This window comes from Pelmatolapia mariae, linkage group LG18 (assembly GCF_036321145.2).
Source record: "Pelmatolapia mariae isolate MD_Pm_ZW linkage group LG18, Pm_UMD_F_2, whole genome shotgun sequence".
In the NCBI taxonomy this organism is placed as follows: domain Eukaryota; kingdom Metazoa; phylum Chordata; class Actinopteri; order Cichliformes; family Cichlidae; genus Pelmatolapia; species Pelmatolapia mariae.
In genome coordinates, this window is record NC_086243.1 from 27,504,754 (window position 1) to 27,529,580 (window position 24,827).

General features: G+C 40.6%; 1 protein-coding gene and 1 long non-coding RNA gene across 2 annotated transcripts; one reads left to right on the top strand and one right to left on the bottom strand.

The window, feature by feature from the left end:
- The first annotated feature begins 7,984 nt into the window (after positions 1–7,984).
- LOC134617364 (uncharacterized) lies at positions 7,985–14,321 on the top strand. The gene is made up of 3 exons (XR_010091520.1): positions 7,985–8,237; positions 14,028–14,153; positions 14,221–14,321. It is a non-coding gene; the product is annotated as an uncharacterized LOC134617364 (long non-coding RNA).
- On the bottom strand, positions 13,953–17,734 carry LOC134617363 (acyl-coenzyme A thioesterase 5-like). The gene is made up of 3 exons (XM_063462578.2): positions 17,284–17,734; positions 16,243–16,430; positions 13,953–14,549 (listed from the first exon to the last, which is right to left on the bottom strand). Exons 1-3 carry the CDS (start codon positions 17,732–17,734, stop codon positions 13,953–13,955), a joined length of 1,236 nt encoding a protein of 411 aa, XP_063318648.1.
- Between the last annotated feature and the right edge of the window lie 7,093 nt (positions 17,735–24,827).

Genomic DNA, 24,827 nt, shown 5'->3' on the forward strand with positions numbered 1-24,827 from the left:
TGTTGAAATAATCTTTTTATGGACCTGAAACAAAATCAGAACAAATATGACTTCAAAAGTGAAAAACAAAGAAATAATGGTGCCAAAGATGTGATGATGCTTTCTGACCCTGTTCATGCTTTAACCACACAGAACTGATCTCATTTGGGACACTTACACTTTCTCACATTTTAGCAGCATCTGTGTTTGAAATTTAAGAGGCTCGCTATTTTATTCAGACACCACAACAGCAACAGAACGTAACTAAAGCCAGTCGTATAAAAAGTGATTCTGCTCATCAGCTCCACAAAACTCTAAAACTTTAACAATGATGGCACACATTTAACTACACATGTAATCTGATTACTAATGATTCAGTGTCTGTAGAGTTCACATTTGTACCTGAGGCTGATTCAGGATTCACATTATTGTAGTCAGAGCTCTCCTCTGTGCCATCATGTCTGCCTGTTGTGATGATGGATTATTGTATTTAATAACATGGAGACTGTCTTCCTCTAAAACTACACAAAAGTTCCACAAAACAATCAACCAATATTACATTTCATGTTTGTTGTACTCACTCCTCTTATGAAGACCTTCAAGCTGAAATCCAGATGTGATGTTGTTGTATTCATCTGCTGAAATAATAATGAAGTTTGATCAGTCAGATCAAATATTTACATTTCTTACAGCTCTGTTTTTATCAGAGTTTATACTGTTTGTACCACTTCCAGTGTTTCTAGAGCCTCTGATTGAGTCATAGACTGAAAGATCACCTACAAGTCATTGAAAATAAGAAAGAAGGAAAACATAATGATTTATTTTTGTTTTTGTTTAATAAAAGATGGGTTTATTTTCTTCACTGAAAACTGAGTGTTAAAAACTGTCATAAATAGAAAAGTAATAATTTCTGGGCTCACCATGAAGAAGAGAGGAGTAAACCTAAGTTTCATTCTGGTTGGATGTTTGTTGTGAAGCAGAGCTTTGATTGGTGCTCTGAGACTGGGTGAGACTGAAAAAAAATGTTTACAGCACACTTTGATGGAGGGATACTTTGCAAAACAGTGTGATTGTTAGAAACAAGCTTGTGGAGACACAGGTTACCTTTCCTGCAGATTTCTCTGGCCTCTTGTTCCAAATGTATTGCTTCTTCCACTGTGTTTGTGCTCGTAACTCCATCAGTTAAGTCTTTCTCAATGAACCGTGAACTGCGAGTGGCAGTGCTCTTTGGCTAAGTACTTCAGTCCGTAATTTGCACAGCCTGGAGATGATGCCGCACCGAAAAGGTGTACCTTCATTCTATATGTTTGAGGCTGTGTGCTTGTATCACCATTTTTCCACCAGAGGAAACATAGATAGTCCCGGTCCCTCTCACTGACATGAAATTGGTGGAATATCTTTTCTATATCACACATTAAGGCAATGGGATGTTGCTGGAATCTCAAGAGAATGCCAGTCAGATTGTTTATTAAGTCTGGCCCTTGGAGGGGATGATCATTGAGACTTGTTCCAATGTGTTTGTCTGAACAGTCAAATATGACAAGCAGTTTTGTGGGCTTTTTGGGGTGGTAAATCCCATGATGGGGGATGTACCATTGTACACCTTGTATTCCTTCGTTGTGTACTTCTTCCACATCTCCTCTTTATGTCATTTATGTCATTCATGTATGCAACATAATCCCTTTTGTAGTTCTCATCTTTCTTCAACCTTCTCCTTAAGTGTTCCAGTCTGATTTCTGCAAGCCTTTTGTTGTCTGGTAAGTGTGGCCTTTGCTTGAATGGAAGAGGCATCTCGCAGTGTCCTTGTTCGTTTTTCTTTATTTCTTCCTTGAGTTTTTCCAGAAAAACTAGATTCTCTTGTGAGACTGTTTTGTCACATCCCTTTCTGTCCTTGAAATCTGATTCAAGAACGTTGATCACGTCCATTGGTGTTACAGCACGCAATTCCTTTGCCATGACTGTATCGCACAGACTTGTTTCAGTTTCATTTGGCTCTGATGTAGAGCCACCAACAATGCTCAACCCTAGATATGTCTGTATTGCAAATGGCTCATTGTCCTTTCCAAGTAGAACCTGTTTTGGAGCTAGAGTTCTGGGACAGTTAAATCCAATGAGTAGTCCAACATCACAACTCAGGAGAGGAGGTATCTGATCAACAATCTCGGACAGATGGGGCCATTGCTTTGCAGTTTTGTTTGTGGGTATGTTGTCAAAGTTAAATGGGATGTAGTCCTTTGTGTAGGAGAGTGGAAGGTCAATGTGAACAACTGGCCCTGCTACTCTCTGACTTTTGACTGTCATGTGAACTCCCAGCATCGTGGTTACTTTTAGCTTAACTGGATGGGATACTGCTTGTAACTGGTTAATTACCTCTTCACTAGGGCTGCCACGATTAGTCGACTAGTCACGATTACGTCAACTATCAAAATCGTCGACGACTGATTTAATAGTCGACGCGTCGTTTGAAGCTTTGTAAGATCACAAAAGACGCAGGAATAAGTAGTAGGATTTAAGAGTGTAATAACGGACTGAAACAGAAGATGGCAGCACTGCATGTACAAGGATGCCAGCTGCCGTTAAACCCCGAAGAAGAAGAAGTAGCTCTGTCCCAGAATTCATAGCGCAGCCCAGCTCAGTTTCCAACAATGGCGGCAGCTGGTTAGTTTTAATATTACTCTTATTATTCTTTCTGGGTTACAAAATAAACGTTTAACATATTTTCAGGCGAGAATGTAACTGTGTAAACCTCAAATATCTGCTCAGTTTATCAAGACACCACATATTTTCAAAAGCGCTCCGACGTTTTCGGAGACGTCCGTTAACCACTAGCTCGATAGCTAGCCGGGGGAAAGGCTCACTAGAGCCCGTGAGAACACCGGACTCCCGGCAAATGGTTTTCAAACCCACCGCCGTCTTTCGCTACTCAGGTTAAACATACATAAGTCACTTAGATAACTTAAAAATGTTATTGTTTGGCTTTTTTTTTAGTATTTTATTTGTTCCTGAGTAAATCGGTTTGCCTGAGATTAAAGTTATAGTTTTTACACAGCTGAATAAATGTCAAGCAGACAACTGGTTATCAGAAGTGTGAGATGCTCGAGAATATACTCCGGTGTCCCGTTATATTTTAGATAGCAAGGAGTTTATTAAACTGCACCGAAACAATCTGCAGATTTCATTAAAATTTAATAAACTATCATCTTGTCTTTATTTTTAGTTAGCACATACTTTAAACACTTAAAGCTGTAAGCTAATGATAGTTATATAAGAGCAGATGCATGCTGGTGCAATAAGCTGTACGCTTTACGTCCAATGGATGCATGATCTGATTAGTCGACTAATCGCAAAACTAATCGGTGACTAGTCGACTATCAAAATAATCGTTTGTGGCAGCCCTACTCTTCACTGACAAATATGTTGCCACTTTGTGTATCTAATAAAGTGTACACAAGCTGCTCTTTTGATGGACTCTGGGTAGAGGAAACCCAAACAGGAACAATCATGGAGGCACTACCTGATTGACCCACCTTGGTAACATTCAGCACTGTGGCTGTCATGTTATCATTTTCTGTGGTTGGAGTGACGTTTGTAGAGCTCTGAGGCCTTTCATTTGCCATGTGACTCTCATTGTGCAAACAGGTGGGGTGTCGTCCTTTGCAAGTGTCACATTTGTGGAGATGACGACAGTCTCTGGCATTGTGGCCCACCTTTAAGCACCCGTAGCACAGTTTGTTGTCCTTCACAAATGTCCGTTTGTGGTCTAGTGACTTTTCTGAGAAGCTTGGGCACTTTGACAACTGACGACTTTCATCTTTGCAGACCATGCAGGCCACCTTTAACCTTGTGTCATTTGACTTAGTTTTTTTCTCCTTGCACTGTAGCTTGTGTAGTAAAGACTTGAGTCACAGATCTGTTTGGTTTGGTCTCCCTTGTGTGTCTTTTCTCCAAGGATGAGCTACATGAATGGAGTGCATATGAAGAAGTCAAAGGATTACAATTTCTGCCTCAAGTGCTACAAACTCTGCAAAATCCTTGAAAGAGGGAAAATCTTCGCCTTCATGAGAGCAACTGTGACTTGAAGATTCCAACATGTTGCGAGCCATTCTGGAACCTTTTGCAATAATTTTTGGTTTTCCTCACAGTCACTTAGTATCTCTAAGCCCTTTACATGTGGTGTTGCTTGAAGACAGGTTGTGAGAAAATCATACTATATTATACTGAGCTTCTTTTGCAGCCAATTCTGCAGCTGCATTGATTCTCTTGGCTGCGATGCTTGCTTCAGATTGGTAACTCGACTGTGTTGCAGTACCAAATATGGACTTAACATGTTCATAAGCTAAGAGCTGATGGAGGCACTGCTTTTCTCTATCTGTATCATACTTATCTATAGCTGCTAAATGCTCAGAAATAATTTTCATAATGTCCTTTGTCACTGATTCACAAGAGTCCATTTTGCACCTTATGACATGGGATGGTTCATTACGCTCTCTATATTCACTGTATGCTTTCGTCATGTCGTTTACTGTCCTTTCAGTATCATCAGCCATTTCTGCTAACTGGGAATCTAAGAAATAACCTTTCAGGTCTTCGCTGTATACTCTGACCTGGCCTTTCCAATTTTCATAAATAGTTAGCAGCTTCTTCTCTCTTTTATTCTGTTCATCCCTTTGATATAAGAGCAAGTTCTTCAAAACTCACTTGATTTGTGATAAACCAAAGACTAAAGACAAGTTATAAATTTTAAAAAGGATGATTAGAAAGCTGGAGTTAAAGAAAAATAACTGAAAATAAACAGTAAAAAATCACGACTGTTTAATATCTTGTAATTTACACAATATTTTAATGATATTGCTTTCATTTCTTTTTGTGCTCACATATATAACAAGACCCATGCAACAATATAATAAAAAAGATGAAACAAAAAACAGATCACATCTTTAGAAATGCAGTGTATCAGAGTATAGATGGTATACATGTCTTTAAATTGCATTTTAGAAGATGAAGGTACAGTTCAGTTCATACTGCATTTAGTGTGTTCAGTTCGCTGTAGGTGGATGATGCATACAAGTTTCAGTGACCGATACGTTTTACAATCACAACCTGTTGTAGGTAAGCTGAATTAACAAAGATCCAATTAACAGTAGATCCTGAGATTAATTTGTAGCCTGTTGGCTAAGAAGTAGTGTTGAAAGTTATGCAGATAGTCCTCCTTTGTCCTTGGTCCTTTGCGGCGTTATTAAGCTGATACACACGGGTTTATCTATCCAAAGGAATTTAGAAATATACAAAACCAGAGATCTAAACCAGTCTGTTGATGGTTTACTCGGGATCATTGAAAATAAATGATTGATTTTTGGCAAGACCATCATTATTATTGCAGCGACCCTTCCCAAAAGTGATGTGGGTAGTATTGAAATGGAATTATTTGAAGTGCCTCAATTCAATGCTTTATATTAACTAAAATGCCATATAACCATATAGTGTAGTATTAAGTGGACACGTCCCTGAAAATAAAGGCATTAGACTACATGTCCTTGGGGGGGTAGAATGCTGTAGACTCATGCTTGCCTGGGAGAAAGTAGATAACGGGACCATCTTCTTGTCATGGTCCTGGGCCATGACAAAACTAAGAATGCTGGCCCAGCATTCTTAGTTTTCGTGTGTTTTGTATTTTGTTCTTTATTTATGCCTTGGTTCCTAGGTTGTTCTGTTAAGATGTTCCTTATTTGATTACCCCCTGTGTGCCCCTCTGTGTATCTGTGAGCTCTCGTTTCCCCTCGTGTTTTATTCCATGTTTTCCCCAGCCCGTTATGTCTGTGCTCTCCCCGTGCTCTCTCTCCTCCTGTCTGAACCTCTGTGTACTTCCTGTTTTACTTTGACAGTCTCTCATCAGTATGCGTCATGTTGTGTTCACTCCTGCCCTGTCTCGTTATGATTATCCGTGTCAGCTGTGTTCCCCATGTGCTCCCACTTCCCTCGTTAACCCTCTGTGTATTTATGTCCGCGTCTCCCTCAGTTCTGTGTCGCATTCTCCCTCATGACTGTGTGCCTCTCTGTGTGTTTCCTCGTGAGTCAGTTCCTTTAGAACTTCGCAGTGTAGTTTCATGTTAATTTGTATCGCCTTTATTTTCCGTCAGCAATAAAGCTGTATTTTGAGTTCAGTCCTGTTTCCCGTGAGTTTGCGTTTGGGTCCGATTCTTGCCTGCACACAGCCTAAACATGACACTTCTAGTGGAAAGTTACTGAAACACTGTTGTTTAGACTAGAGAGGGACCAACAGATTGATTGTTTGATTTTAATTGATTGTTTATTCTGAGAAAAACAGGAATGGGATATTATACTGTTTTATGATGCATTATACTGCTGATTTATAAGAAATGCTGTTTGTGTAGAATCGTGGCCTTATTTCTCTGATTAGAAAGAACAAAACATACTGCACAGGGATCCAAAGTCGTAGCTTAGGCTCACTGAGAGAGAGAAAGAATGTGGATGTTTAGGTGTTATGACTTTGGAGGGGGGCTGAGGCTACAAGAGTTTGAGTAAAGGTTCGACACTTTGAGATTTTGCCGGACACCCTCCCGTGCACATCTCCCGTCCGGACGTTTGTAATGCTCAAAGTGTTTGCATGGAATAAAGAGATTGTTGATTGAGCATTAAACACCGAGTGTTGTTCTTCCTTCAGCCCAAAGATCAAAGAATTGGGATATTTTAACAGTAGATAGTTTAATAGTTTAATTATTTATATAGCACATTTAATTACAACAGGAGCATTGACCAAAGTGCTGTACAAGAATACAACATACCTAATAAAATAACTTAGAGTATTAAAAGCAAACACCAAATATGAATTAACAAATAACTCTCATGCTGTATTAAAAGCCAGTAAATAAAAATGCGTTTTAAGATAAGATTTAAAAAGATTGACAGTGGGAGCCTGTCTGATGTGTAGGGGTAAATTATTGCACAGCTTAGGCGCTACAACTGCAAATGCTCGATCATCTCTATGAACCAGCCTCGACCTTGGTACAGCTAAAAGCAAAAGATCACTTGATCTAAGAGATCTAAGGGGGGTATAAGTCTGCAAGAGGTCAGACAAATACCCGGGAGCCTGTCCATTCAGGGCTTTGTAAGTCAACAATAAAATTTTAAAATTAATTCTGAAGCGGACAGGGAGCCAATGAAGGGAGGCAAGCACCGTGGTTTCCATCTGGCCAGATCGCCTTCTACTTTCTTTAAAAGTGAGATGTGGTTTAATTTAGTTAAATCTGCAAGCTTAGGAGAGACATTAATACCTAGGTATTTAATATTTCCAGATTGCAGTGGGATAGAAGGGGCAATTAACAGGAAGAACTGTCGATTTTAACCAGTTTATTGAATAATATGAAACTCTTGAAAAAGAGTTCATTAATGTAATTACCTCAGAGAGAGTGGTTTGTGAGTTTTGGAGAAAAAGCAACACATGATTCGCATAAAGATCCTTAATTGCTGTAGCCTATCTAATTGCTGCTGCTAGTGGTTTGATAAAAATTGCAAACAGTGAAGGGGAGAGTGGGCATCCCTGCCTGGTGCCCCTCTGGAGACAGAAGTTGGAGGATGTTTGGCCATTTGTTCGGACACAATCTGTTGGGGAATTATATGATATTTTTAACCAGTTTATGAAAGAGTTTCCAAAGCCAAATTTGTGTAAAGTTGCAAATGAAAATTTCCAGTTAACTCTGTCAAATGCTTTTTCTGCATCTAGAGACAATATTGTGGTTTCAGTGTTTTTACTACATGAGTAGTCTATTAAATTAAGTAATCTATGTGTATTTGTTAATAAGTTTTATGAAACCGGTTTGGTCAGGACGTATTAAGAGGGGGGGGGGTGGGGTGGGTGGGTGGTATGTTCTCTAATCTCTTTGTGAGGGCTTTGCAGATTATCTTGAGGTCCACATTAATAAGGGATATTGGACAATAGCTTGAAGGAAATTCAGGGTCTTTTCCTGGTTTTAGCAGGAGACTAATGCTGCCATTTTCCTTGATTTTCTGCAATGTTCTGTGAAATACGGGTGCTAGAATTGTCCAGAATTCTTTGTACAACGCTGTTGGAAAGCCGTCTGGACCTGGAGCCTTATTATTGGGCATACTTATCAGGGCTTCCTGGAGTTCACCTAGTGTCAGCGGTGAATTCAGTGCCATTGCTTGACTGTCTTGTAATTTTGGAAGGATTACATTATCAAGAAACTGATCAGTTTTGTTTTTAGATGGGTTTATTTGTGGTGAGTATAAAGTTTTATAGGATTTTACAACAGTGGGGACCCCATTGCCTGTTCCATTTATTTAACCTATGTTGTAATTTAAGCTTAATCTGACATCTTTTTATTTCTTTTGTATTTTTGTTTCTTACCATCCATGGTCTTCAGGGCCCATGGTAACTGATGGATGGCTGAGGCTTAAAGGGGCCATCTGAACAAATTAAAGTTTCACGTTATTTAGAAGTGGCTGTTTCATGTTTATGTTGAACCCAAGTTGCCTTCGAGTAGGGGCACCCTACCTATCTGGTTGGGTAAAATCAGAGCGAAGTTAGGCTAGACTGTGTTATTGTCTGATAGTACAGTGCACTCCAGGAAGTTGTCGTTTCTTGAATTTGAATTCTGAAGCCCCTCTTCTGTACCTGCAGCAGTCAGACAGGTAAAAACATTCTTACAGTTGTAAGTATCAGGGTCAATTGCATTAGGGGGCTTCACAGACCCAGATCCTATCACTCTTCAGTCGTTTAGGGCAACTCCCACACCCCTACATAGCGAGGGCTGGTAGCGCCTACACAAGGACCACTGATCATGAGTACCATTCACAGAGAGTTGGGGAATTGCTGCGATCACAGCATTGTAGGATGGTGAAAGATGTACCCTTAGGCCCCCAGTCGATTAAGAGAGAATTTCATTGCTGAATTGAGGAGGGAGCCTAAGTGTAAGGGCACATGTGTCTAAATTGTCAGGGGCTGCCATATAGTGCCTCAAGTGGCCTGTCTGAGTAAGGCTAATAAAAGAAGGAGAAACCGTGCACATGCTCTTTTGTGTGTGTGTCGAGCTGAGGAGAGAAGTAGTAGCTGTCTCCCACGTGTTGTCATGGCTGGCCACGTTAAGAAAGCCTCACGGTTCGACTGAGCCCAAAAGGGGGATCCGAGAGGTCAGTCAAAAAGGAATTTGCGACTGCAGCAAGTTTAGACACAGTTTCACTCCTTCCTCCTCTTAGTTAATTTACACCGAAGGGTGATTTTTGAACACATACATATAGCAAAAGATTTTTTTAAATCAAGTAAACACGATAATTTCATATTTACTCCCATTCCCACAATAGTTACATTGTCTCCAAAAGTTGATTCTGTTCATCTGGACGTAGCGTTTTGTGGGAGAAACGTTTCGTCACTCATCCAAGTGACTTCTTCAGTCTCAGCTGACTGCAGGTTTCCCCAAATCTTATAAACAGTACATTTGCATAATGACTGAAACCAGCCCACTGAAGGAACAGTGGGCTGTGAGGTCAGTTCCTTAATCATAATTATGCAAATACTCATGGCCATTGATCAACAACCACTGACCAAAACCCACTGATCAATGGCCATGAGTACCATCCACAGAGAGTTGGGGAATGGCTGCAATCACAGCATTGTAAGATGGCGAAAGATGTACCCTTAGGCCCCCTCCTCGATTCAGAGATGGTCTTTCCCTTTTCACGTAAATGGCCTCCTTGACTCAGCGCTCAAACCAGCGTTCCTCCCTGTCCAGGATGTGTACATCCTCATCATTGAAAGAGTGTCCACTGGCCTGTAGGTGTAAATAGACTGCAGAGTCCTGGCCTGACGAGGTAGCTCTTCTGTGTTGTGCCATCCGCTTCGCCAGAGGTTGTTTGCTTTCCCCGATGTATAAATCCTGGCAATCCTCCTGGCACTTAACAGCGTACACTATGTTACTCTGTTTGTGTCGGGGGACCCGATCCTTGGGGTGGACCAATTTTTGGCGCAGCGTGTTTTGGGGTTTAAAAGCCACAGAGACCCGGTGTTTAGGAAAAAATGCGTCTCAACTGCTCCGATACTCCTGACACATATGGGATCACTACAGGTTTTCGCTTGGGCAGCTGTTGTCCCTCTCTCCTGGATCGGCTGGAGCTTTCTCTAGGTGCCTTTCCAGCTTTGACAAAAGTCCAGCTGGGATAACCACATTTACTCAGGGCCTTCTTGATGTGCTGTTCTTCTGCCTCCCTGGCCGCTGTGTCAGTGGGGATGGTGTTCGCTCTGTGTTGTAGCGTCCTGATGACACCCAGTTTGTGCTCCAGTGGATGATGAGAGTCAAACCTTAGATACTGATCCGTATGTGTAGGTTTAAGGTACACGTTAGCTTTTAGATGTCCCCCATTACTGATGGAAATCTCACAGTCTAAGAAGGCTAACCTGCCACTTTTCATTTCCTCCCTGGTGAATTTGATGTGTCGGTCCACCGAGTTAATGTGATCCGTGAAATGTAGTAGGTCCTGAGATTTGATTTTCACCCAGGTGTCATCCACATATCTGAACCAATGGCTTGGTGGTGTTCCAGGGTAGGATAGCAAAGCCCTCTTTTCCACTTCTTCCATGTACAAATTGGCCACGATGGGTGAAACTGGGGAGCCCATGGCACACCCATGTTTCTGCCTGTAGAACTGACCCTTGTGCAGGTCCTTCTCAAAAAATTAGCATATTGTGATAAAGTTCATTATTTCCTGTAATGTACTGATAAACATTAGACTGTCACATATTTTAGATTCATTACACACAGTTGAAGTAGTTCAAGCCTTTCATTGTTTTAATATTGATGATTTTGGCATACATAACTCATGAAAACCCAAAATTCCTATCTCAAAAAATTAGCATATTTCATCCGACCAATAAAAGAAAAGTGTTTTTAATACAAAAAAAGTCAACCTTCAAATAATTATGTTCAGTTATGCACTCAATACTTGGTCGGGAATCCTTTTGCAGAAACGACTGCTTCAATGCGGCGTGGCATGGAGGCAATCAGCCTGTGGCACTGCTGAGGTGTTATGGAGGCCCAGGATGCTTCGATAGCGGCCTTAAGCTCATCCAGAGTGTTGGGTCTTGCGTCTCTCAACTTTCTCTTCACAATAACCCACAGATTGTCTATGGGGTTCAGGTCAGGAGAGTTGGCAGGCCAATTGAGCAGAGTAATACCATGGTCAGTAAACCATTTACCAGTGGTTTTGGCACTGTGAGCAGGTGCCAGGTCGTGCTGAAAAATGAAATCTTCATCTCCATAAAGCTTTTCAGCAGATGGAAGCATGAAGTGCTCCAAAATCTCCTGATAGCTAGCTGCATTGACCCTGCCCTTGATAAAACACAGTGGACCAACACCGGCAGCTGACATGGCACCCCAGACCATCACTGACTGTGGGTACTTGACACTGCACTTCAGGCATTTTGGCATTTCCCTCTCCCCAGTCTTCCTCCAGACTCTGGCACCTTGATTTCCGAATTACATGCAAAAGTTGCTTTCATCCGAAAAAAGTACTTTGGACCACTGAGCAACAGTCCAGTGCTGCTTCTCTGTAGCCCAGGTCAGGTGCTTCTGCCGCTGTTTCTGGTTCAAAAGTGGCTTGACCCGGGGAATGCGGCACCTGTAGCCCATTTCCTGCACACGCCTGTACACGGTGGCTCTGGATGTTTCTACTCCAGACTCAGTCCACTGCTTCCGCAGGTCCCCCAAGGTCTGGAATCGGTTCTTCTCCACAATCTTCCTCAGGGTCCGGTCACCTCTTCTTGTTGTGCAGCGTTTTCTGCCACACTTTTTCCTTCCCACAGACTTCCCACTGAGGTGCCTTGATACAGCACTCTGGGAACAGCCTATTCGTTCAGAAATTTCTTTCCGTGTCTTACCCTCTTGCTTGAGGGTGTCAATGATGGCCTTCTGGACAGCAGTCAGGTCGGCAGTCTTACCCATGATTGCGGTTTTGAGTAATGAACCAGGCTGGGAGTTTTTAAAAGCCTCAGGAATCTTTTGCAGGTGTTTAGAGTTAATTCGTTGATTCAGATGGTTAGGTTAATAGCTCGTTTAGAGAACCTTTTCATGATATGCTAATTTTTTGAGACAGGAATTTTGGGTTTTCATGAGTTATGTATGCCAAAATCATCAATATTAAAACAATGAAAGGTTTGAACTACTTCAGTTGTGTGTAATGAATCTAAAATATATGAAAGTCTAATGTTTATCAGTACATTACAGGAAATAATGAACTTTATCACAATATGCTAATTTTTTGAGAAGGACCTGTATGTGAAGTAGGTGGAATGAAGACACAGTTCCAAAAGCAAACACACTTGGTCGATGCTGAGAGTGGTCCTGTTGCTGAGGTTGGTGTCATCCTGTAATCTCTTACGGACTACCTCCAACGCTTCCGTGACTGGGATGCAAGTGAAGAGAGATGTAACGTCGTACGAGACCATGGTTTCATCTGCCTCCATAATGACATCTCTCACCTTCTCAACAAAATCCAGGGTGTTCTGGATGTGGTGTTCAGAGTTGCCCACCAGCGGGTTGAGGATCGAAGCCAGAAACTTGGAGATGTTATAGGTGACAGAGTTGATCATGCAGACAATCGGTCTTAAAGGTGCACCCTGTTTATGTATTTTCGGTAAACCATACAGACTAGGTGTAGACTCCCCTGGGTACAGCCTGTGGTATGAGGTCCGGTCAATAGCCTTGTCTTGTTCTGCTTCAGACAGTCTATCACCCTCTTCCTGTGATTGCAGCCATTCCCCAACTCTCTGTGAATGGTACTCATGGCCATTGACCAGTGGTCTTTGATCAGTGGGTTTTGGTCAGTGGTTGTTGATCAATGGTCATGAGAATTTGCATAATTATGATTAAGGAACTGACCTCACAGCCCATTGTTCCTTCAGTGGGCTGGTTTCAGTCATTATGCAAATGTACTGTTTATAAGATTGGGGAAACCTGCAGTCAGCTGAGACTGAAGAAGTCACTTGGATGAGTGACGAAACGTTTCTCCCACAAAACGCTACGTCCAGATGAACAGAATCAACTTTTGGAGATTTACTTTCCTGGATGATTGAAAATGCATCAAGAAATAGTTACATTGTATTGCACATAACAATTGATTGATTGATGCTCATCACCAGCTTATAAAGTACACGCCCAACTATATATTGTTTAATCTAAGAAAGCATTGCATTGATAGGATATTTGAGAGACTGAACAGTACACAAATAAATGTGAGGAAACTTGATTAAAATGTTTAGTGCATTAATTCCTATATATAATTTACTTAGTTAAATCCTAATTAGTGACTGCAGCAGAGATATCAGGTTAAAAAGTAGAAGGATTAACTTTTTTCTGTATAAATACCAGGAGAGAAGAGCCTCTTTACTGGTCTTCCCAGTAGCTGAATACAAATCAATGCTTTCAATGGCAAAAAGATGAATCTGGACTACTTTGAAGAAGTGATGGACTTGGCTTTTTCATGATAACAGTGACATTTTGTGTCGCATCTCTATTGTTCTATTTCCTTTCTTAACCATTGAGCAGTTATTCCTCTTAGAGCTGTATAAATGTACAGTGTGTGCCAATAACACCAAGAGAGAAGATTCATCTGCACAACACAACACTATTTCAGAGTCAAAACAAATAAGAAGTCATTTCAATGAAACATTAGAAGAAGGCTGACTAGAAATAAACAATAACGTGCTGTAGAGTCCAAGAAGACAGAAGATCAAGTGGCAATCCAAAGAATTATAAAGAAACACGTGTACAGGGCTCAGGAGATACAGGAGGGGAAGACACATGTGCAAATCATAATTTCATCATAACTTCAAACTGTCACATTAAAAACTAGTATAGTAATTATAAATGTGATTTTCATACAGTCAATTTGCTGTCATGATGTATGTTTCTGTAACTCAAGCTTTCTAATCATCCTGTTTGAATCTATAACTTGGCTTTAGCCTGTGCTGCATCACAACTCAGATGAGTTTTGAAGAAATCCTGGATCTTCTTCCACAGGTGGATCTCAGCTGCTATGTGGGCCTTGAGCTCACCTCCCCACAGGACTGGCTTGCATACACCTACATGGAAGCTGGAGGGGCAGTGGGGTGCATAAGGTGGCTCCAACATGTGTCCAGCTCCAGGGTAAAAAACAGTCTCAAAGTTCTCCTTCCCATGATGCCTAAGTCTCACCACCATTTCATCCATGTAGGCCTTGCTGTCCCAGCTGAGGTCGTCTCCTACAGCTGCAAAAAGAAAATGGCTCTTGGCTCGTTCAATGGGGATCAAGCTGCCCTTATTCTTCTCTTCAAGAGCATCCTTTACAATAACTGCACCTGACTCAGTGGGAATAAACTTGCTTTCGTCGTACAGTAATGCTGATAGGATCTGCCGTTTCTTGTAGTAGAGAGGAGTGACCACATTGGCATTACAGGCATTGATGCACACTATGGCCTCGACACCTGGCACAAAAGCAGCGAGTGACAGTCCGATATTTGCTCCCTTGCATCTTGACATTATGCCAACTCCTTTACTGCCCACCTGTAAAAAAAAAACTCACAGAAATTCAAAGGTGATAAAACATTTGGAGTCAAGGGCTTACTTCACCTGTCATTACTTTTATTTTTGTTGCAGACTGGTGTATATTGCCATTAGTGACACATTCACATATGCACAGTGAAGCACTGTGAATGTTCATGATTCCAATAAATTAAAGGAGAAAATGACATTGTCTCTTAATAGAAAAACATTTAAGAAATTATTAGCTACCTGATACTAACAGTTAGTTGTTATTTGCTGGATAACAGCATGCAGTCACTTGTGGTTTTCAAAAAGTCTCTCACTTCTCCTGAGCAATCCCAGCCCATTAATCTTTGATGAGTCTTTCAAACACCTCCAGATTTGACATTGTTCTTAGATATTGTTCTTCACTTCACACTCCCATTTTGAATGGGATTTACCTCAGGGCTTTGTGCAGGTCAGTCAGTGATGTTCAATTTGGTGTTCTGGCCATAGTTCTTTGCAAGAAGTGACGTATGTTTTGGGTCGTTTGATGGCCCAGACTGAGTTTTGATGCTGATTGCTTGAGGTTTTCCTTTAAATCTTTGCATATCCTTCTTTTTAATGATTCATTTCACCTTGATTCTAGTTCCAGATATTCCCACAGCATAATAGCATTATTATTATTATTATTATTATTATTATTATTATTTTGGGGCTGGTGGTTTTTGGCTTGTATGCCTCTCCCTTTTTTCTCCAAACATAACCAAGTGTTCAAAGAGCTCCAGTTGTTGTCTCATATGACCAAAGGATGTGCTTCCAGTATGCATTATTTTTTTCTAAGTTGTCCTTAGCATACTTCAGTCTGGTTTGAAGGTGTCTCATCTGCAGAAGTGTCATTTTTGTTTCTTTGTTTGTTTGCTCTAGTGATTGTCTTCTTTAAGACTACAATTCCAGATTTGGCTAAGTCATTCTCGAGTGTCTTGGCAGTAGTTCTGGGGTCTTTAGACACATCTCTCACTAGTTTTCTTTCCAGAATTTTGGAAATCTTTTGCTTCCTACCTCTGCCAAGCTTCTTGGCCGAGACTTAAACAATTCTGTACTGTTTAAGTCTCTGCCAAATTTCTTAAAACATCTCATCTTCCTTAGTGATCTTCAACATTTTGTATTCTCAAGTCTAAATGGATTTCTTCGGTTTTTGGCATGTTACTTTATCAAGTGACAGCTCAAACCTTTGCTGAAGTTTTTAAATTGTGTATTAACTGGATGATAAGCCTCAGTTTTAACTTGATTTTACAAAGTTTGAGCATTACAAAGGTAAAGCACAGCATTGCACATCAGTGGCTTCTACTATCAATAAAAAGGTCACTTTTTCAGGGGTTTAATAATATTGACCCTGAAAATTATTATTTGTTAGAAATAATCATGTTTTAGTGTGATAAAAGAAATAATTCATGCTTTCTAAAGAAAAATAGTGTGATTAAAAAAAATATTATGTTGTAAAGCTTTATGCTCTCTGAAACGTATTCAGTTATCTGAATGAATGCAAATGAGAATATTTCTTAACTGCAGCCCTTCCCCCTTAAACTGATTAAGATTGTCATTAGCTACAGGAATACAGCAGATACACCTGGGATCTACAAATTTACTCTCTGAGTACACAGCTTATAGAGACATAACCTTTCCTTTAGTATGAAACATTTTTCTGCAGTCTGTGCGCACTAGAGCGACTCACCTTTGGTTGCTGTTTTAAGAAATTCATTGCTTCTTCAAAGTGGTCCAGATGCATCTCTGTGAAACTGTCACCCTTCTTATTGTGCACAGCCACTGAGAGAACCACAAAGCCTTTGTTAGCCAGTAGACTGGGTCTTGCCTCAGATATTGAGGTGGGCAATTCCAACACAGCAGGAAAAGGACCTTTTCCTGGAAGAAAGAAAAAAGGTTCTCGTCAGCATCAGGTCACGTTTTAAATTTTATTCTTAATGTCTATATATTCTTGAAACGTAGATCTGTTCTCTGCTACAACCAACACGTTTTATTATGATATGACTAATTAAATAACTCAACAAAAGAAAGCCAATACCCAGGTCAACTGTCACAGCCATAACTGAATAAAAGTCTACATAAAAGTGGGCAAAGTTTTGCCCACTATAGAATCAAGTTTTTATTGATTAATTTCTTCATGAATAACACTGATACAGTTAGACATTGATTCCAGTATACCTATATACATGACAATTTGGCTTAAAATAAATGGGAAAAAATTGAGAAGCCAAGATATAAAGATCAGTTTTTAGCAGTCATTTAGAACAAATAACAGAGTCGGCCGACCAGAATGACTGAGGAAGGCTGTTCACCAGTCCAAAAACCTCAAAAGCACCATCACCTCTGGTTTAAAAATCAAAGCAAGGGAGCTTTATATGTTAGTCACTGAGTTTTAAAGTGGATTTAGAATTTTACTGGAAGCCAAAGAAGGGATGCAAAAAAAAAAAAAAAAAAAAATAGGTGTAATATGTGACCGCCAGATATTTTTTGTCAGCAGTCTAACAAAAGTCTTGCCGTTTTCTGCACTAATTGGACATGAGCTGTGCAGGACTGAGAGATGCACGTAAAATGTGAATTGCAATAACCAAGGTGGGAGAATATTGAGATGTGAACTAGAAGTTTCAGATGATTGAATGACAGTAAAGGTTTATTTCAACGATGCTGATTTATAAGCTGTTTAATGTTAAATGAACTAAAATGAAGACAGAAAGCTAGGAACCACCTCCAGTACCTGGAGGAGTGAACAGGACGCCACGGATGTTCCCTTCATTGACGGGGACTCTGCTGACCCCATCTCTCATCAGAAGCCTTTCATTTGTCATCTCTGCCAGTAATCTGCCCTCCTCCTCATGCACAGAAAGTGTCACCACCTGCGGGTTTATGCAACTTGTCTTTTGATATTTTTTGTGCATAGTATGTGGCCTCATGGAACACACCAGACCCATGGGTTCTACTCCAACGTAGCTCCCACCTAGTGAGGGGTCTCTTTTCAGGTCGACCTCCCCATTGCTGTCTGCCCTGTAGGTGGCCAAGGAGCTGAACACCACTCCCTTGTCATCAGTTGATTTGGCTCTCATGTTGACAACCTGCATTGGCCTCAGCCCGGCCACTTTCACCTGAATGGGCTCATCAAACATACATTTGACGCTCGGCAGCAGCTTCAGTCTCACTTGAGAGGACATCTTTTCTGAAAATGAGAAAAAGATTGGACTTTATGAATGTAACATAAAAAGTCCCCTTACACAATAAATTTGCAAGAAGATTCAGAATGGGACAAGACAAGATAGAAAATGTGATACCTATCCACATTACATATTGTTTTATGTTTTCAAACAAACAGAGGGACAGCGGGACAGATAAACACTCAAGGGTGCTATTACTAACATCCAGTGTTTAAAAAAAAAAATCCACTGTTCCAGTTTGCCCCAGAGTGTATGAAATCCTTTGCACCAAACTCCACTCAGATATGTATTATTAGCAGTGATGGGAATAACGGCGTTACAAGTAACGGCGTTACCATTTTCAGTAACGAGTAATCTAACGAATTACTATTGTAATGGTAACGCCGTTACCATTACTAACAAGAAAATGCAGTGCGGTCGCGTTAGTATTTTTCAACAAACAGACGGTTGAAGCTGTGTTCAGCTTACTGCACCTTATATCAGTTGCACGGAAGTAGCTGTAAGTAATCTGGGTCCTACAGCTTAAAGCAGCTGCGCTCACGCAAACACGGGGAGAACATGCAAACTCCACACAGAAAGACCCCGGCCTGATGGCGGAATTGACTCTGTGGAATTCTTGCTGTGCGGCAACAGTGCTAACCACCGTGCTACCAGTTTTTAAATTGTGTGGACAGGCCACGTAAAACCAGAATCATGATAAACAATATATACGCGGCGTTTTTTCCCCTCAATAGTTTCGCCATGTTTGCTGTCTATGGACAGCGATAGCAAGCACTCTCTGCTTATCAAAAAACAGCCCGTTCGTTTTGGTGGAAAAATGTACCATGTCAACCAATCAAAAAATTATACGGCAACATGACATTTGGTTGTTTAGGAAGAGGGGGAGGTTTTAGGAGTGACGGCAAGAGAGAGAAAGAGAGAGATAAAGACAGCAGAAAAAGATAGAGAGCGAGTTTTGAGATGTGAGAGATTTGTGACGTTTAGCGTGTTTGGAGTGTGTAGTTAATGTGTTGTCTTGTGTAGTGTTGTGGATAGTTTTGTGTTGTGTGTCAGAACAATGAGGCGACTGCTGTCTCCAGGTAGAAAATGGGAGTGACACACCTCCTGCTGTCAGACCTGCAGGTATCAGGCTGTGATGTTCTCCTTTATAGTGGACAGAAATTATTTTTTTGGATTGGCATCTTATTGAATGCAGAACACCTGATGGTTATGTGACAGGGGATTTCTTTAAATCACCCTGCCGTTCTTCAGCTGAGACGTCTTAGTTAGAAAACACACAAACACTGCAGTGCCATTTTTACTCGCGAGGGCAGCCATGGACGCACGACCTGCGAACCGCGACTGTCTGCGACCTTTATTTATACAAGATTGTCTGTATGTGTGTGTGTGTTGTGTGTGTGTGTATGTGTGTGTGTTACATAGATAACATCACTTCAGTAGCGGGACTTCCCCTTTTCTACATCTGTATGTTCAGAACAACAGGATGCGATTAGTATCTGCAGAAGTTTAGCACACAGGTTTCTAGGCAAAAGGTCGTGTATAAATATGCTTAACTGATAAATATAAAGAATACATTTCATGTAACTGGTCAAAACATAATTATCTTCTGACATCCGGCCCTGTTTATCAGAGAAATGAAATGTACAATTTATCAGTGAGTAACTACTTGTTTTTCACATTTTCAATTACTACATCATTAGTTACATTTCATCTTCATGAAACCAATAGGAAAGGAAACCTTATGATCTTCAATGATTCCAGTACATTTGCATATGCTGTGAATGATAAACTTATCATCTGTGAGATTGCAACTTTTAAACAAGGAATAACTCAAATAAAGAAAACAAAACAAAATCAGGAAGAGTCCAACGACAATCAACAGTCTCTATAGCATCTGAAGCCATGTTTAAAGAATGTACATTATCTGGTACGTAGGTGCAGCATGTGGCGTTTGTGTTGAATAAAACACAATGCTCCTTTATCAGCCAAAATCATGTGCAGTGCTACACGATGATGCATTACAGCAATTCTGAGAGCGGCTATTTCTTGATGTTGTCCCTCGTTGACCTTGCAGGATGCTTTGAGAAACAAGCCAAATCTATAGTCCAGTATCTCACTTCTGAGAGCATGTTTTCCAACTCCTGCCCACAGGAAGAGTGAGTTGAGTACCTTTTGTCCAATTGTCCAGAGTTTGAATTCTTCAGGTACATCGGTTTCCCAGGTTGAGTCATGTGGTCTGACTGTTGAAGTTGAGCGTTTCTTCCTGGATCAGGATGACGATGTTGTTGTTGTGCACTTTACAAAAGTCACTCTGAAGGTGGTCGGAGATCAGAATTAGTGCACCTGTTCCAGGGTGTTTCCCATATATGGTTGTGTTAATGTGCTCGGCATGTGCGAGCAGACGTAACTCTGTGGTTTTGTTAAACACATATCTGTATCAGGCATTTTTCATCCATAGATGGATGTGATCTTGTGTCATGTCCATTAGGTATAAGTTGTCATACGTCCATCTTCTCTTTCTTTCTCGTGGCTCGGCTGCTGTTGGCATCAGCTGGGGTCCTGTAAGGGTGAGCCTTGTAGTCAAGGTAACCACCAGGGTTCCCCTTCACACCTACACCTGGCTGCCTAAAGTTGATCGGATAGAGAGCGGAGTGCGGGCTTACCCCACGGGGGCCCAAGAATCGCACTTACCACCCTCACCCCCGAAACAACCAGGCATAGGCGCTTCCTCCTTGGTGTCGGGGCTTCCCGGGACCTCAACCTTTTTGCAGTGGCTCTGATGTATCCCAGATGGTCTCTCTGCAATTTTACAGGCTATGGGTGTTGTCAATAGCACTTGGTTTCAACCTGCAAGAGACTGGAGAGTCTTACGGCAGTTTATTGTTCAAAACAATATCCTTATTTTCTAGTAGTTTTGCCATCCATTCTGCCAGAGCTGTCTCTCCGACAGAATTTTCTAAGGGTCACTTTTTGCAACTGAGATTGCATCTGCTTTTTACACTAGATAAATCTCTGGCCATTTTGTGAATAAATCTATAATCACTAGAGTATAAAAGAGTGTATTAAGGACCTGGACTATCCGCCCTGAGGACACATGGGTCACCCCATGTGTCACTAATGCTGCTGTTCTGTGCAGGGACATAGGGATTTAGGAAGTACTGGTCTTCCTTCACAAGTCATTAAATCATCTTTTAGTTGTGCTCCACACTTCTAACCATTTCTTCTGTTCTATGGTTGGTGCTGCTTTCTGTCCATCCTTAAGAACATCAAGTGGTATTTGCATAGAGGATGCAGACATTAATATGTCTACAGTTCGTTGTGCGGCCAATTTAGCACATATGACTGCTTTGAGTTCTGCACTCTGAGCGGAGTATGAGGATGTTAGTGGTTTCACTTTTTATGACTATATTTAGACGCTGAGCCGGGTTGTGGTGTGCTGTAAATGTCAGCACGTGGCTTTGTCTCCTCATCTAATTCTCGCATACAGCAGCATGGATGACCTTCTTCGGGTGAGGCCAAAAGTGTGCTCGGGTTCAAATGACCACACTTCTGGATTCTAATGTGAGATTGTGACAACAAGATTCCAACATACGACAGTTGTCTTGCACGTGTGAGGCAGGACAAATTGGCTTGGAGTAAAACTGAAGCTACTGCTGTCAAAACTGCTTTCATGTAAGTAGAAAGGGTTACCATAGTCAGGCAATGCTAAAACTGTATTTGTCCATAATGCTAGTTTCAAGTTACTGTATGCTTCTTTTTCTCCGTTGTAGATGCAACACTACATCTTTATTTAAAGCATTTTAGGTCATTTCTATTTTTTTCCAACGAATTCACACATCTCACACATCTTACATATTTCAAACTTTTAAGTTAGAAAAGAAAACTAGGCATTGTCTACAGCTCATAGCTCACAGCTCCAAAACTAGGTATTAGTAAGTCATATGCCTAATCATTATGTGTCACTGTGATCCACAAGTATGATCACAAAGTTATTTTTCAAACCAACAAAACAAACAAACAAAAACAAAAACAAATTGCCGATGTCATTAAGGCTTTACACACGAGTCAGGACGCAAAAAGAAAAAAGTTGCTGCCAGTAACAAAGCAGAAATGTGAGGAAAAAATCTGAGCTCACAGCTGCATGTGTGAGCTTTTAATATGCAGCTTCTGCTCTAAAAGACAAATGAAATAAAAATAAAAAGTGTGTAACTTGCTCATTAGCTTAGTAGTGTCCACATATTTATTTCTGCTTCTCAAACCTGTAGCTTCAGCTGTTGTATACAGGGTTTGGCTTAGTAGTTGTTAGTATAGGATTGCTCTTCATCACAACAAAGTCTCATCTAGGATGACAGGTTTACAAGCAGGTCAAGTGTCTCTATGCACTTGATTAGATTAGGTATTTTCCTTATTTTCTTCAACTCATATATCATTGTACTGAGTTTGAGCAAACCTTAAGCTTGAATCAGACTACTTTTAACAATTATCCACCTCACATCATAACTGACTGAGGTGCCTCTTATTATTTAATATTAATATTATTAATGTTATTTTTTTTATAACAGCAATAGTACATTACAATATTTATTAGTATATTAGAATATACTACTATACTACTAATATACACAAATTATTATTTTATATTTTATTATGTGTCCATCCAGGGCTTGGGGGTGATCTGCAGTTTCACCCCCTCCCAAGCTGGAGACATCTACCTTCTCACACTCTGTCCTTGGCTGAACAATGACGCAGCCTTAATATACCTTATGCATCTCTCTATTTTATTTTAAAATGTTTTCGTGTGAATTATCTACTTTCATTCATTCTATTCATTCTGGGCATGGTTATTTAACCAATTTTGTTTCATTTGGTAATGCCAATTTAAAGGTTGCTATGCTCCCTATTATTAGTTTGAATATAGTAGAGATAAGCTCTAATTTGATTTAAACTTTTGTTTATTCCACTTTATTCCTAAGAGTATTTATATATATATATTCAGTTGGGTCTGTATCCAACCCTTTTTAAACTTCTACTTTGATTTCCAATCTGTAATTTAACCAGGGATTATTATGTACTTCCTAGTCTGAACTGCTTCTTTGTTTCTTACAGTCACGTACAAAATGTCCCTCTTTTCCACATCTCCAGTATGCAGTTTTAAAGCTATTTTTTGGTGTGTGTATAGGCCTACCTCTACCTCTTGCTGTTCCACTAAGCATTCCTCTGTCTTTCTCTGGGATTAGGCCTGATCTGGTTTGTTGTTTTTCTAAACATTTCTCATCAGGTGTTAATTTTGCTTGTTTATTCTCCATTCTCGTCTAACTGCTTCTTCTTTCCAGGCCTGGAAATATTGTGATTCTTGCGAGAGTTTTCCTTTCTTTTTTAAGTTTTTTGTTTCTGCTATTTCTTGCAAAAGAGCTTCTTTCAACTGTGTAAGTGTTGAGGGGCTGCATTTCCCTTCCCAAGTGGGACATTTTGTTTTCTTAGGATTTCTCCATCTACAAGCACTGATTTGTCCGGCGCCTGGACATTTCTTTTCTAACCACTGCTCGTCAGCAGTGAGTTTTGTGGGCTGATTCCCCATTGTTACAACACAACTGCAGAGCTTTCTCTGGTATGAGACTCAGGAGTGGTTGCTGACACGCCCTTCTACTCCGGGACTACTTCCGCGGAGCGGTGTCAGTGTTACGGGACGGAGCCCAACCTACTTTTCCTTTGTCACCAGTACTTCAGCGTCTTACAGCAAATAAAACAACAATAACAACTGGAAGCAACTCAGCAGCGTATTGTGCTGTAAAATTAGTTTACCTCCAACAGACAGAAAAATGACATACAGAAAACACATATATTCACTCTTGTTTCTTTACGCGAGCGGGTCCTTGCGGCGGACCAGGCCAGTTTTAACTTTTGTGCACCCATGCAGTGGGTCAGCCTAATGCGCTATTAATCCTTGCGGCGGATAAGACCTATGCGCTTCTCTTTTGTGCACCCGTGCAGTGGGTCAGCCTAATGCGCTATTAATCCTTGCGGCGGATAAGACCTATGCGCTTCTCTTTTCAAACCCTTGCGGCGGGTTAGACCTAAAAAGTGTTTTCTCACCCTCAGTCGTCTTTTGCTGGTTGTTCAGGTCATCTGGCTGGACCCCAACGTCGTGGACCAGGCCCGGCCTGGATACGAATTTACGCCCAGGGCTTTCACCTCTACCTGGAGAGGGCTGTCGACAGACTTCAGTTCTGGCTTTTCCACGACGTCAGGATGCAGCAATCAGACCTTATTGGAGTCACAGAAACGTGTCTGGTGTTTCCATCTCTAGGCTCGAAGGACCAATTTAAATGACAGGGGATTTCTTTAAATCACCCTGCCGTTCTTCAGCTGAGACGTCTTAGTTAGAAAACACACAAACACTGCAGTGCCATTTTTACTCGCGAGGGCAGCCATGGACGCACGACCTGCGAACCGCGACTGTCTGCGACCTTTATTTATACAAGATTGTCTGTATGTGTGTGTGTGTTGTGTGTGTGTGTATGTGTGTGTGTTACATAGATAACATCACTTCAGTAGCGGGACTTCCCCTTTTCTACATCTGTATGTTCAGAACAACAGGATGCGATTAGTATCTGCAGAAGTTTAGCACACAGGTTTCTAGGCAAAAGGTCGTGTATAAATATGCTTAACTGATAAATATAAAGAATACATTTCATGTAACTGGTCAAAACATAATTATCTTCTGACATCATGTAAATAGTTTGAAGTGGTTATTTTAAAAAGGGTAAAAGGTAAATGGCTGCAAATAACTTCGTTGTTTGCAAAACTTATACGATTTTAAAATGACAATTTATATTTGCATTTACAGTTATGAAATATGATTCATTAAAAATGTTTGTGGTTGTTACAGTAAAAAATATAACTTTTTCTACTCAGATTTTATGTTTTTTGTCTGATTTTAGATCAATTGTGTTAATACAGTATGTCAAAATGAAAACATAACTGTAAATTCAGACACGTGAGGTTGTGCTGAAAAGAATGATACCAAACAAGGCAAAGTAATAGTTTTTAAAGGTGAAATGTAGAGGAAACATCAAAAGTACTCAAAAATGGC